General features: G+C 47.4%; 1 protein-coding gene across 10 annotated transcripts in view; it reads left to right on the forward strand.

Moving 5' to 3' along the window:
* Positions 1–14,050, forward strand: part of EYA4 (EYA transcriptional coactivator and phosphatase 4) — a 247,795-nt gene that overhangs the window by 147,515 nt on the left and 86,230 nt on the right. For 6 of the 10 annotated variants that reach the window (XM_060239663.1, XM_060239706.1, XM_060239671.1 and 3 more), the window contains one exon: positions 3,620–3,712. In XM_060239663.1, the coding sequence (XP_060095646.1) occupies positions 3,620–3,712 (93 nt within the window). The remainder of the gene's footprint in view (positions 1–3,619; positions 3,713–14,050) is intronic. The other 4 variants (XM_060239645.1, XM_060239714.1, XM_060239680.1 and 1 more) reach the window with 1 other exon arrangement.

The following is a 14,050-nucleotide window of genomic DNA, read 5'->3' on the forward strand; positions in this document are numbered from 1 at the left end:
TTTTGCTCCGTTTGGCGAGGGGAGTTTTCCATCATTTCCTGGCAGAACCAGACCTTCTTTCGGCCCAGGAAGGGCAAGTGTTTCACCACAACATTCCTCACTTGAAGTTGACGGCGTGGCTCATCGACCCTGTGAATTTTCGAGCAGAGTCAAGCACGTCTTTCTGAACAGTAGGAAGTTGTCTACCCGTGTTTCCTATGACAGGAAATGGGGGAAGTTTCTTCGGTTTTTGGCTAATTCTGCAGTCTCACCCCAACGGGTGGGTCTACCAGCAATTTTTGACTTTCTGTTGTCTTTGGTGGATGCTGGACTTTACTTTTCTTATGTTAAAGTTTATTTATCAGCAATATCAGCTCACCATGAGCCTGTTGAGGGGCATTCGGTGTTTGCTCATCCCCATTCAAGACAATTCTTGAAAGGATTGGTCAGATTGCATCCTCCGTCCAGATCACCTCCACAGTTGTGGGATTTGCTGTTAGTATTGGACAGGTTGACCCGGCGTCCCTTTGAACCAATGGCAACCTGTTCCCTACAGCTTCTATCCTGGAAGACTGCATTTTTGGTGGCAATCACGTTGGCACGCCGTGTAGAGGAGCTGATGGCTATCCATTGTGACCACCCATATTTAGTGTTCCATGAGTCCGGAGTTTCATTGGCTCCTGATGTTTCATTTCTCCCTAAGGTGGTTTCCTAGTTTCACCTTAAGTTGGACGTTTGGTTACCTGCCTTTTACCCCATGCCTTCCTCGGACAAGGAATGTCGGTGGCACGCTTTGGATGTCAAGCGTGCGTTACTTTTTTACTTGAGTCGTTCTAAGAGTTTTCGTCAGGACCAACATCTTTTTGTTTCCTATGCTGCTCCTAGATTGGATGCAAAAATTTCATCTCAGCAGCTTTCGAAGTGGCTTACTGAGACTATTAAACTGTGCTACTTCCTGGTGAAGAAGCCGTTGCTTGGACTCATTCGTGGACACTCTACTAGAGTGATGGCAACGTCGGTGGCGTTCTTGAAGGGTGTTTCCTTGATGGACGTATGCAAGGCCGCCACTGGGTCCTCTCCTCATGCTTTCATGAAGCATTACGCTCTGGATGTGCAGGCTGAGCAGAGGACTCGTCTGGGAGTTGTGTTGCTGCAAGCTGTCTCTTCTGGTTGACCATCTGCTCCTGCCTCCAGGTATGTCTGGCTTGCTAATCTCCCATGAGTGTGAAGCACAGAGACCACGAAGAAGATAGACAGGTAGCTTACCTGTAACTGTAGATCTTCAAATGGTCATCTGTGCATTCACACTACCCGCCCTCCTTCCCCACTGCTGATGGTCTCCCTATGTTAGGGGCTTCCAGCGGTCAGGAAGGAAATGGCGGGATCCTCGCGCTGGCTCTAGTGAGCATGCGTACTGGGACGCCTGCGCATGCCCACTGGTGCCGAGCTCAAAAAAATCCCAGGCTTTTTAGGTACCGATTCGGGGATTGGCGCGGGCGCTCTATTCCATGAGTTTGAATACATAGATGACCACTCGAAGATCTACAGTTACAGGTAAGCAACCTGTCTTTCTTTGCCATTGCCTTCCTCTGCAGAGTCTTCCTTGATGGTCTCCCTTCCAAGTACTGACCCTGCTTAGCTTCCGAAATTTAATGAGAGTGGGCTATACCACACTGTCTTCCCTTTCACAGAAATATTACCATTCAGTATATGACCACTGTAGCTGCCCTAATAGCCCAGACTAGCCTAAGTTTGTTAGAGCAGGGTCAGTACTTGGATGGGAGACCACCGAGGATGATTTTGCAGAGGAAGGCAATGATAAACCATCTCTGCTTACTCACTTGCTTTGAAAACCCATGAGTTAGTCACCATGAGTTTATTGTGATTCAAGGGCACACTTTACCGATAAACAGGGGTGGAATTCTAGCAGGAGCTCCTTTGCATATTAGGCCACACATCCCTAATGTAGCCAATCCTCCAAGAGCTTAGAAAGCTCTTTTTTGTAAGCTCTTGGAGGACTGGCTACATCAGGAGTGTGTGGCCTATACGCAAAGGAGCTCCTGATAGAATTCCACCCTTGCCCATAAGTGACCATGATGTGGACCAGCTACATTCCATATTATATGCATTGGAATGAGATAGGTAAATTAAATTTTTTCTCAGTGACCAATAGCAGTTTTGGGGGGGAAATGTGATATCTTTCCAACAGAAGAATTTACCTTGAGGAAAGTTATGTAGATTGTACACAGCAAATGAATTACAACCATTCATTAATTTCAGAAGATAATTATTATTTAAAGTAGTGATATTCCATAAGTTCTGGGAAACCTAACATATTCTGCCTTTCAGCTGTAAGTTTGATGATAGGGAAAAATTAATGACAGCAGACAGCAAAGATAGATGCTGAGGATGAGGCTCTATGTATAGATTTGCAATAATGTATAACTTTAGGACTACCAAGCTCCTGGGCAGGGTGGGGGTTCTCCCACTCTGGTAGTCCCCAACTGCTGGTCCGCAGTGGGCCAGTGGGGGATCCCCTCCTGATGTCACTGTCATGATGACATCACTCACAAGTGACACGCCAGCAACGTCATGCACCAATCGCTCTAGGAGCTTCCAGGAAAACTCCCTCTCAAATTGCTAGAGCATCCAGGAAAACCATAGAGTTTCTCCAGAAGCTCCTAGAGCGTCCGGTGCACAATGTCACTGCGTGTGCGTGGAAGAAGTCTCCCGCTGGAGGGTGCGGGGGACTTGGCAATCCTATATAGCTCTCTTGTCTCTGGCAATGATCTTTCGTTTGTAATTTAAATTAAGAATACTACGCATTTATGTGCTGATTTGTATTCTTCATAGTCTGCATTCCTTAGACTAAGCAAAGAAGAGACAGCTGCTGTGCTGGTGCATGCTTATTAATTACTGAAATGACTTGAACTTTAAAACAGAAATGTAATTTACAAACCCTGGTTTCCTGACTCAAGCGATCAATTTACCTGGGATTTTCCAAGTTAGGAAAAAACCACATACAATAAAGAGCAGGATAACATGAAAATATTCTTTTTTTTAAAAAACCCCAAAATTATAGAGAAAAGAAAAACATCACGTGGTTGCCTAGGCAGCATGCTACTTTCCATGCCCTGCCCCTACAATTCCCAGCAGCTGAAATTGAGAGCACCTATTCCCCAATAAATGCAAGTTGTCTTAAAATTCTCAGAAAAAAAACCAAGCCTTCCAAAACATTCACAATTTCTGTTCATATCGAGCAAATTAATTACAATTCAGTGGAAATTCAGGTATGACTACTATTTGAAAGTCCCTCTTTCACCATATTTCTTAATTACATTATCCAAATATATACAGATTAAATTACATAGAATACATACAATTTTAATACATTCTTTCATACCTTTGTTACACATTTCTCTTCATGGCTGCAATCAATACTGGATTTACATTATGCAGAATAAATATCACATTTTTTAAAAAGGAACTAAATGCATGTATTTTAAAACTGGTTGTATAGTAGTAGATTCCATTTAGAATGTACTAAATGTTTCCAGTGTATGCATATTTTGCTATAATTGGCTTAACTCAAGTGTAAATTTAGAAGCAAAATCTTATGTCTGCTTATTCTTCTATATAGTGTCTCTTCTTGCAGTGAAAACAGAGCCTATGAACAACAATGAAACAACAACAACAAGTGGAGATGGATCTCTTGACACATTTACTGGGTCAGGTAAAGCCATAGTATGCTCATGATACTGTATTAATAGTTTGTGAGAGTATCTGAGATCTATATTGATACTGTAATAGTGTGTGTCAGCAGTCCTTTGTAAAATCAAACACTGGCATTTGAAGGTGCTGACAGCCACATATCTTTCTAATATTCCTCTCCTCTAAGCAGTCCTTTCCAATCTCAGGACATTTTATTCTGGAGTTCATTTTATTCAGTATCAAGTAATAGCCATGGAGGCTGGAGGCAGTGTAGTGGGAGAAGGAAGGGTACCAAAACACCCATTCTCTTCCTTCCATTAGCACAGCTCCACAGATAGAAGAGAAGGAAAGAAGAAAGAAAGAAATGTTGCCATTTTGCAACTGCAGTGTCCATTGTGTATTAAACCAAATAAACAGTATCAGGATAGTTAAAATAGATGACTTTAATAAAATAATTAATGTGGGATTGAAACTGTTGTAAATTCCATTGTGGCAGATACTTCAGTGAGAGTTCTACTGTAAGTTGATGGGGTAGACACTAGGGGTGTATTTTTGGCATAACCAAATAGGAAGAATACTTGGAAAATAATTTATCGGTATTTTTCGGTATCACTTCAGCCAAATACAGATTAGAGATCTGTACTCATCTACAGCTACAGGTATAGCTGAGTCTGAAAAAAAGCCTTTCTTTCTTTCTTTCTTTCTTTCTTTCTTTCTTTCTTTCTTTCTTTCTTTCTTTCTTTCTTTCTTTCTTTCTTTCTTTCTTTCTTTCTTTCTTCCTTTCTTCCTTTCTTCCTTTCTTCCTTTCTTCCTTTCTTCCTTTCTTCCTTTCTTCCTTTCTTCCTTTCTTCCTTTCTTCCTTCCTTCCTTCCTTCCTTCCTTCCTTCCTTCCTTCCTTCCTTCCTTCCTTCCTTCCTTCCTTCCTTCCTTCCTTCCTTCCTTCCTTCCTTCCTTCCTTCCTTCTATAATGAGACCCAGTTTAAAACTTTCTAGGCAAACTTACCACTTAAATGCCTTTTACAATGCCGTTCTGCTTGAATGGAGTCCTAAATGGTGTTCCAGGTAAACTTGCTGCTTGGGACTCCATTCACACAGTGCCACTTACAAAAAGCATTTAAATGATTTTTGCAAGACATGCCATGCGAGTGAACTCCCAAGCAGCAAGTTCACTCAGAAGGTGTTTAAACACCTTCCCCCAGGTGATTTCATGACGAATTTTGGGAACCCAGAATATTTCCTGAATTCCAGTACCATACTGATATTGGGATTCAGGAATATCAGGAGATACCAATATTTCTCAGGTTCAATATACTCAAACCCAAAAAATACCAAATTATTTGCACAAACCTAGTAGACACAAAATCACTTGTACTGCATTACTATAATTTATAGTAAGATTGATTTTTTTACATTAAAAAGTGTAAGATTCCTGTTAACTTTTATTGACTGTGTGAGACCTATATTTGTAATATTGTGATGCAGAATATTGATCAACAAGCAGAAAGAAGAGATTGTGGCACATAGTTAGAAAATGAGGAAGCACCTCACACTGTTATATCTGGAACCCTGATGATAGTAAGGATCAACTAACCACTATTATAGCAGAAAATATATTAAAAGACAGTATACAAACTTTGTTTTGAGAGAATGAAAACTGATCACAAATAAATTAACTTGGAAAACCTAGGTGTCAGAAAAATGGCTTAGCGTGGGTTACTAATGATGATTTTCTGCCCCAGATTTCTGCAGGGCTTTTTTTATAGCAGAAACTTCTTTGCATATTAGGCCACACACCCCTAATGTAGCCAATTCTCCTGGAGCTTACAGTAGGCCTTGTAATAAGAGCCCTGTATGCTCTTGGAGGATTGGTTACATCAGGGGTGTGTAGCCTAATATGCAGATGAGTTCCTGCTACAAAAAAAAGCGCTGGATTTCTGTAATTTGGCTTACTGCCTTCCCATATAGCCGTCCACAGCATTCATTGGATTAACTACTATTCATCACAACCTTTCTTCTCCATATTGCCACCTTTTCATGTAGCCTATGTAGTTTATTACACACTGGCAGTGAACAAGGAATTGTGAACAAGGAGGAGACTACCTCTACTCTACTTATCATACAGTAACCTTCATTTGTAACTGAAAAATTTACACTGATTTGCTTTGTGCATGCGGTGAAATGTTTCCATGCAACAAATGGCTGTAGTAGGAGTGCATTCTTGCAATCAAATGTAGTAAAAACAAAACAGAAGAGCAACACATCTAATAGCATTTGGCAAAACTACCACTGCATGTGTTCATAAAGAGAAATGACTTCTGTTATGTGTGTGAATCGTGTGTTGCCAAATGGTGTTCCTGCCTGGCTCACTGGAGCCTGAAGGACTGAGCTTGGGGACTTAAGAACAATGGGCAGAAGGATCCAAATTTCAACTGCCCTGCTACAGTCACAGGCCCCCTGTTGGTTTGAATGACCCAATAACGTGCTAGCACAGAAACCCAGTGATCTTCTTCGTGGTCTCTGTGCATCACACCGATGGGAGAAGGCGCCAGCGCTGATCACGATCGGTAAACTTCAAAGCTGCGGATTTCTGCGCCTCCGCCCCAGTGCGCATGCTCAGGAGCCCCACCACGCATGCCCACTGGGACGGGAGCGGACATCCCGCCAGTTCTCTTCTGACCGCCACGCTGATCAGTTGATCTCTGGCTACGGTCGGTGAACTTCGTACCAATCTGTTGGTTAATTAGTGTAGATAGTTGTTAGTTTAGTTTCTTAGTATAGTGTTAGTTAGTGTAGTGTTGCTGCCGCAGGAGTGTGGGGTGAGTTTTTTTCCGCCCTCTGGGCGGCTCCCCTATCCGTCCCTCCCGCGATTCCTTCCTGCCGTCTTCCCTCGCGCATGGAAAGGCGGTGGGGCTTCTTCAGACGGTGCATCAAGTGCGGGAGTAAAATTGCACCGCCTGACGGACACTAGTTGTGTTTGTTGTGCCTTGGAGAACGCCATAAGCCAGACTCATGTGTACATTGCTCCAAGTTCTCCAAGCAAACTCGGAAAAATCAGGCGGCGAGACTGGCGATGGCGCTAATGGAACAGGCGCTTTCCCCCCCGCAAAATGGCCGAAGAGCCGATGGTCGCTCTCGAGCAGGTATCGGCACCGAAATCGGTCGATACCGAGCAGGCCCCCTCCGACGCCGATTGCCCTCAAAAGCGCTCGGGCTCAGCTGCAACATCGGATTCCTCAGTGCCTACTAAACGGCACAAGGAGGATTGAGGGGAGCATGGCAAGAAGGCCGAAAAAGTGAAGTCTCGCAAGTCCGCCCCGCAGATCTCGCCGGAGTCGGAGGATCCTTCGGATTCGACGAGGACCGTCCCCCCTCTGAAGCTGTTTGCTTCACCCCGTCGACAAAGCCCTCTAGCGTCTATGCCGACTCAGCTGGTCATCGGACTCAGACTCCGAGATCGAACCAGCTCAACGCTCCGGCACCGATAGGAGCCCTCTTCCTCGGCTGGGGACCCCCCGCTCCCGAAGCCCTCGGGACCGATGGGATCCAACCCGGGAGCACCAGACGGCGACTCGCTCGCCACGCCACATCGAAGGTGACCGCTCTCCGCATCGGCCAGTGACTCACGTTCCGTGGGACCAGCGTCAGTGGCAATATTTATACGGCGCGTATCCCATGCAGCCGCCTTTCCCATGGCTCCACCCCAGACAGATGGAGTGGGATCCACGTTCAGAGTCGTCGTATCGGTCCCGCACGTCCTACCGTACCCCGAAGCGCCCCGCATCGGCGTCGATCTCGAAGCCGCCTGAGGTGGAACCTCGTCGAGAGCCTGTGCAGCCTCCTGTAATCAAGCCGAAAGCACCCATCGACCCCGAGTCGCCACCACTGCACAACCCGTCGGAGCCCTCACAGTCTCCTGGAGACTCTACCAGGTCCATGCGGGGCTCTTCCCCAGAGGAACTCGGGGGCTCTTCCCCGGCGGAACCTTCCCCGCCAGAGAAGACGTCAGAGGAGCAACCCATCTCCCCATCCGAGGACTTGAAGTCCTATGGGGACTTGATCAAACGAATGGCACAGATGCTGTCTCTGCCGACGGAACAACCACAGCCAGTGGTGACGGACAATGTGTTCGACATTGTTCAGCGCGACACCTCGACAGCGGTGGCGCTGCCCCTGACAAACGTAATGCTCCAGACGGCAAAATCCTCATGGGATAAACCAGCCTCGAAGCCGGTGTCTTCCCGCCGCCTTGATCATATGTATCGGATCCAGGAGAGCACCGCGGAGTTTTTATATATTCACCCGAAGCCGAATTCGGTTGTCGTGTCTTCTTCGAAAGCGAAGAAGACACACTCCACGCCCCCAGATAAGGAAGGCAGAAAGCTGGACTCGATGGGCCGTAGACTTTACTCGGCGGGTTCTTTGGGCATGAAGATAGCCAATTACTCTGCATGCATGGGCAGGTACCAGAATGCATTGTGGGGCCAGGTCTCCAGCATTCTGCACACTCTGCCAGATCAGAGCAGGAGTGCTCTCAAGAAGCTGCAGAAAGAAGGGATGCTATTGGCTAAACAGCAGCTGAACGCGTCCAAACACTCCGGGGACACCTGCTCCAAGGCCTTGACCACTGCCATATCGTTGAGGCGTCATTCCTGGCTGAGATCCACTGTGCTCCAGCCTGACACTCAGGCTTACATTGAGGACCTCCCCTTCGACGGTTCGGGCCTCTTCAGTTCTAATACAGACTCCGTCCTCCAGGAGATGGATAAGAGCATGAAGACGTCCAGGAACCTGGGGGTGTCGACGTCTCGCCCGGCGGCAAAGCACCAGTGGACGAAGCCATGGCAAAGGAAGCCGTACGTGAAATCTCCAGAGCGCTCCTGGCGCTCGAAGCCGGCAGCTGCGTTTTCCCGCCAGCAGTACTCAGCCAAGCCCAAATATTCCCCGCCTGCCACCCAGTCTGCCAGACAGAAGGGGTCTAAGCGACAGAAGCAGGGCCTTTGACTCCCTCCGGGCGACCCACCCTTCCACGGCTGTGGACTCTATCCGTCTTTCCTGTTTCCTCCCTATGTGGGGCCGCATTACATCGGACCTCTGGGTCCTGGCCATCATTCGACGGGGATACAAAATAGAGTTTCTTCAAAACCCTCCGACTCCCAAATTCGGGAAGAGGTGCAATCCCTCCTCTTAAAAAAGGCCATCGAAGTTGTACCGGACGATCAACGGGGTCACGGGTTCTACTCCCGTTATTTTACTGTTCCCAAGCGGGATGGGGGCCTCCGGCCTATTATGGACCTCAGTGCGTTGAACATCTTTGTTTGGTGCGACAAGTTCCAGATGACCTCCCTGAAGTGCATCCTCCCTCTCCTCAGGCCAGGCAACTGGATGGCCACCTTAGATTTGAAGGATGCGTACTTCCATATCTCTATCCTTCCCTCCCACCGACAATTCCTAAGGTTTGCAATCGGGGAAGACCATTTTCAATACAGGGCCCTACCCTTTGGCCTGTGCACTGCTCTGAGGGTCTTTACCAAGACTATGGTGGTCGTCGCTGCCCACCTGCGGCTGCAGGGGGTGACTGTGTTCCCCTATATCGACGACTGGTTGATCGTGGCAAACTCACGGGAATCCCTAGTGCGTCATATTGACACCACTCTCGCTCTCCTAGTCGACCTGGGCCTGCAAGTCAACTGGGGGAAGTCTCATCTCCAGCCCTCTCAGCGGGTACAGTTTATCGGGGCAGTCTTGGACTCGGTGGCCTGCAGGGCGTTCCTTCCTCTGGACCAAGCAGCAGTTATCATCCGGACAGTCTGTTCCTTTCGCCAAAATCCCACGGTGCGGGCTCGTCAGGTTCAGCGGCTCCTGGGGCTTATGGCAGCTACGACGGCAGTCTTGGGCATGGCGAGGCTTCGCGTGTGCCCGTTGCATCTCTGGTTCCTCAGGGTCTTCAACTGCAACAGCGACCCCCTGTCTCGCCTACTGACAGTCCCACTAGAGGTACTGAAGTCCCTGACCTGGTGGGAGATGGAGCACAACTTAGTGGAAGGGGTTCCGTTCCAGAGGCCTCTGCCATCGATCACGGTGCTGTTTTGAAGCAGGGGAGGAGTGGACCCCAGATCCCTGGGGGACGGCCTCCTAGTTCCATGGCGTTATCACAGCGTGTATCTGTTTCCCCCTGTCCCACTCATTACTCGAGTGCTACAGAAGGTTCTGCAGGACCTGCTGGTGGGCATCCTTGTAACGCCGTGGTGGTCGAGGCAGCAGTGGTTTCCCGTCATTCTGGAGCTGGCCAAAGGCGATTTTCATCATTTCCCGCAGGTTCCGGATCTCCTATTATCCCACCGGGGCGGGTCCTTCACCACGATGTCCCGCACTTGAAGCTAACAGCATGGCGCCTGGGGCACAGCAGTTATCTGAGAGAGTGCGATTCATTATGCTGAATTGCAGGAAGCCTTCCATGCGAAAGTCGTACTCGTACAAGTGGAGCAGGTTCTCCAAGTTTGCTGAGGCTGCAGGGGTTAACCCGCGTACTGCAGGTTTGCCTGTTATTTTTGATTTCTTAATCTCCTTGTTAGATGTGGACCTGACGGTGACATCGGTGCGCGTCTATTTAGCTGCCATCTCGGCAGAACACCCGCGGGTGGATGGTCAGTCTGTTTTTGCCCACCCGGACACCAAAAAGTTCCTGAAGGGCCTTGCTCGGCTGTATCCAGCGGTGCGGGTGCCCGTCCCAGCTTGGGACCTGAACTTGGTGCTGAAGGCTTTAACTGGGACGCCATTCGAGCCGATGGCTACCTGTGCTCCTCACCTCCTGGCCTGGGAGACGGCCTTTCTGGTGGCGGTGACGTCTGCCAGACGAGTGGGTGGGTTGGCAGCCCTCCTCTGCGATGCCCCCTACTTGACCTTCACTCCAGAAGGGGTGGTGCTCCGTCCGGACATTACTTTTTTGCCCAAGGTTTTGTCCTCCTTCCATCGCAACGCTGAGATCTCGTTGCCGGCATACTACCCCAACCCGGCGACTGAGTCTGAGTGCAGGCTGCACGCCCTGGATGTGAAACGGGCGTTATCCTTCTATGTGCATCGTACGAAGGGCTCTCGGAAGGACCCCCGGCTGTTCGTGTCCTATGCTACTGCAGTGAAGGGGCGGAGAATATCTTCCCAGAGGCTGTCCAGGTGGATTGTCGAGACGATCCGGTTGTGTTTCCTGCTCTGCAAAACGTCACTCCCGGGGACGGTGAGGGCCCATTCCACGCGGGCGATGGCCACTTCGGCGGCGTTCATGAGGGGCGTCCCACTTCAGAACGTCTGCAGGGCCGCTATGTGGGCGTCGCCACACACCTTTGTGTCGCATTATGCCCTGGACCTGAGGCGACATCGGGAGTCTTCGGTGGGCCGTGCCGTGCTTCAATCCATCTCCTACTGACGAACCGTGGCATCCTTCACCAGGTATGACTCTAGCTTGCTAATCTCCCATCGGTGTGATGCACAGAGACCAAGAAGAAGATAAACAGGTTTCCTACCTGTAACTGATGATCTTCGAGTGGTCATTTGTGCAGTCACACTACCCGCCTTCCTTCCCCTCTGCAGCCGGTCCGTCAGTGGGCTGACGCAGCGGTCAGAAGGAACTGGCGGGATGTCCGCTCCCGTCCCAGTGGGCATGCGTGGTGGGGCTCCTGAGCATGCGCACTGGGTCGGAGGCGCGGAAATCCGCAGCTTTGAAGTTTACCGATCATGATCGGCACTGGCGCCTTCTCCCATCGGTGTGATGCACAGATGACCACTCGAAGATCATCAGTTACAGGTAGGAAACCTGTTTTTGTATATAGTTGGCCCAGCCGGCCCCGTTCTCCAGTTCAGCTAGTGCAACCACCTCCATGCTATACTCAATAAAGAACTTGTTATCCCTACCACCTTGCCTCTTCAATGCGTAAGAACCCACTATATTATAACTTTCTTTACAAAAGGTATGATTATTCTTGAATACAAAACAGCTTTGGAGTTTATATGATCCTGCCTTCTGTAGTTAGGTTGCATTAGAATGGAGGTGTTTCTTCAGAAATGAATAGGAATTAAAAAATGATTGCTAATGCCAACTTGTTGTGCATATAATCTCATCCTAACATTAAAAATGACATCAGTGTATCCCAGGTATAAGAGAGGTGTGAATAGTCAGGTGTACCTTCAATACATTGATGACACTTTTATTGTCTGGATGCATGGTAAAGAAGCCCTGGACATATTCCACTAGGCATTCATTTACTTTCACCTCACCATCAATTTGACAATGAACCAATCTATGAAAGAAATATATTTTCTGGATACAGCTGAATGAGCTCACAGACAACCACTATATACTGGAAACCTGCTGACTGAGAAGCATACCTACATGCCTCCAGCCACCATCCTAAACATACCAAATGATCCATTGTATACAGACAGGCTCTATACTACAGCCACATCTGCTCCAATCTTACATACAACGATTCTCACCTGAGGGATCTACCTTGTTGGAAGTACATTATCCACCTGATGAAGTTAAGAAACAGATTAACAATGCCAGAATGGTACCCAGAGAAAACCTGTTGCAAGACAGATGCAAATGGGACAATAGCAGAACACCACTAGTGGTCATATTCAGTTCTCAACTAAAACAGTTCAACGCTTCATTAGTGACTTACAACCTCTACTGGATAATGACAGTTCTCTTTCTCAAGTACTGATGGAAAACCTTTTCTTGCTTATAGACAACCCTCCCAAACAACTTCTCACCCACTACTTCTCAGCTCTATCTGTTGACAGGTGGTCACTTGGACTCTGCCCCAGACAATTTGGATGGGGCTTTGGAAGCCATGGCTTGGTGGTTAAATTGGAGCTGACTGAAACTTAATACAACAAAGATGGAGGTTCTGTATCTAAGTCAGGGAGAAGTAGGCTCAGGAATCAGGCTCCCAGCCCTGGACAGGTCACTGTTGGTGTCTGTCCCAAAGGTGAGGAGTCTAGGGGTGATCCTGGTTGCCTCGCTTTCTATGGAGGCCTAAGTCACAGCTGTTGCCAGATCTGCCTTTTATCATTTTTGTCAAATCAGGCAATTGGTTCCTTATCTCTCTTCCCAGGACTTGACTACAGTAACCCATGCAATGGTCACTTCCAGGTTAGATTACTGTAACTCGATTTACGTGGGTTTACCCTTGAATCTGATCCAGAACCTTCAACTAGTGCAAAATGCCGTGGCACGCCTGATGTCTGTGTGGCCATGCATCCATCCAGTGCTACACCAGTTGCACTGGCTACCAATCAAGTACTTGATCCATTTTAAGATGATGGTATTAACCTTTAAAACCCTGTGTAGCCTGGGAGCAACTTTCCTAAGGAAGTGTTTGTCCCTCAGAGAGCCCTGTGCTCAGCTGACCAACATCTGCTGGCTGTCTCTGGCCCGAAGAACATCTGCTTAGCCATGACCAGGGCCTTTTCCATCCTGGCATCCAGTTTCACAGGGCATGTAAAATGGAACTGTTCTGCCAGGTCTTGGGTTGAGGCAGCAGACCTTGCTGAAAAGTACCCAATTACATCTGTCCATGCAAAGATCATTCTGCTGTGACTCTTGCTTGTTATCTAGTAGCACTGCTGGAATTCTTATAAATAAAGTTTGTTTTGCCATCTTTTAAATGCTTTTAAGTACTTTATTGTAGTAATTGTCTTTAATGTTTATGTGAAATTTCCTGTTGTTACTTGCCTTGAGCCCATTTGCAGGGACGGTGGGATATAAATCTAACAAATAAATAAATAATACATTTAATTTGAACATGAACACTGGTACCAGAGCTTACAATAAGCCTAGATTACAACTTTGCTACCACATACATCCAGACACACAGTTGGTAGACCTAACAACATAAACTACACTATCTCAGGCTTATTCATTTGCTCAGCTTCTAACATTGTATATGCCATTAAATGCTAACAATATTCTTCAGTTCGCTGTATAGGACAAACAAGTCAAACCCTGCTCCAAAGAGTAAATGGGCACAATTCTGATGTTAAGAATCATAAAACCGTAGGCAAACTTTTTAGCCTTCCAGTGTACCCAATGTGGGGGGGGGGATTCATTAACTGTTTCATGGTAAAGGAATTTCAGAAACAGACTGGGATGGGAGATTGTTGAATTATAAATAATTACAATACTCAGGACAATGGAATCTCCTGCACTTAATAGCAATATTAGCTTTTTATCAGTTTCAGTTTTATTATTATTACAGTCAGTGATCAGATCCAACTGACAAAAAAACATTACAAGAGATTAGTGTGGCTTCTTATCTCATTACACATGCTAAGTCATTCAGTTCTCACTTATACCCAGAAATTA

Source organism: Heteronotia binoei, chromosome 1 (assembly GCF_032191835.1).
Source record: "Heteronotia binoei isolate CCM8104 ecotype False Entrance Well chromosome 1, APGP_CSIRO_Hbin_v1, whole genome shotgun sequence".
NCBI classification, from domain to species: Eukaryota; Metazoa; Chordata; class Lepidosauria; order Squamata; family Gekkonidae; genus Heteronotia; species Heteronotia binoei.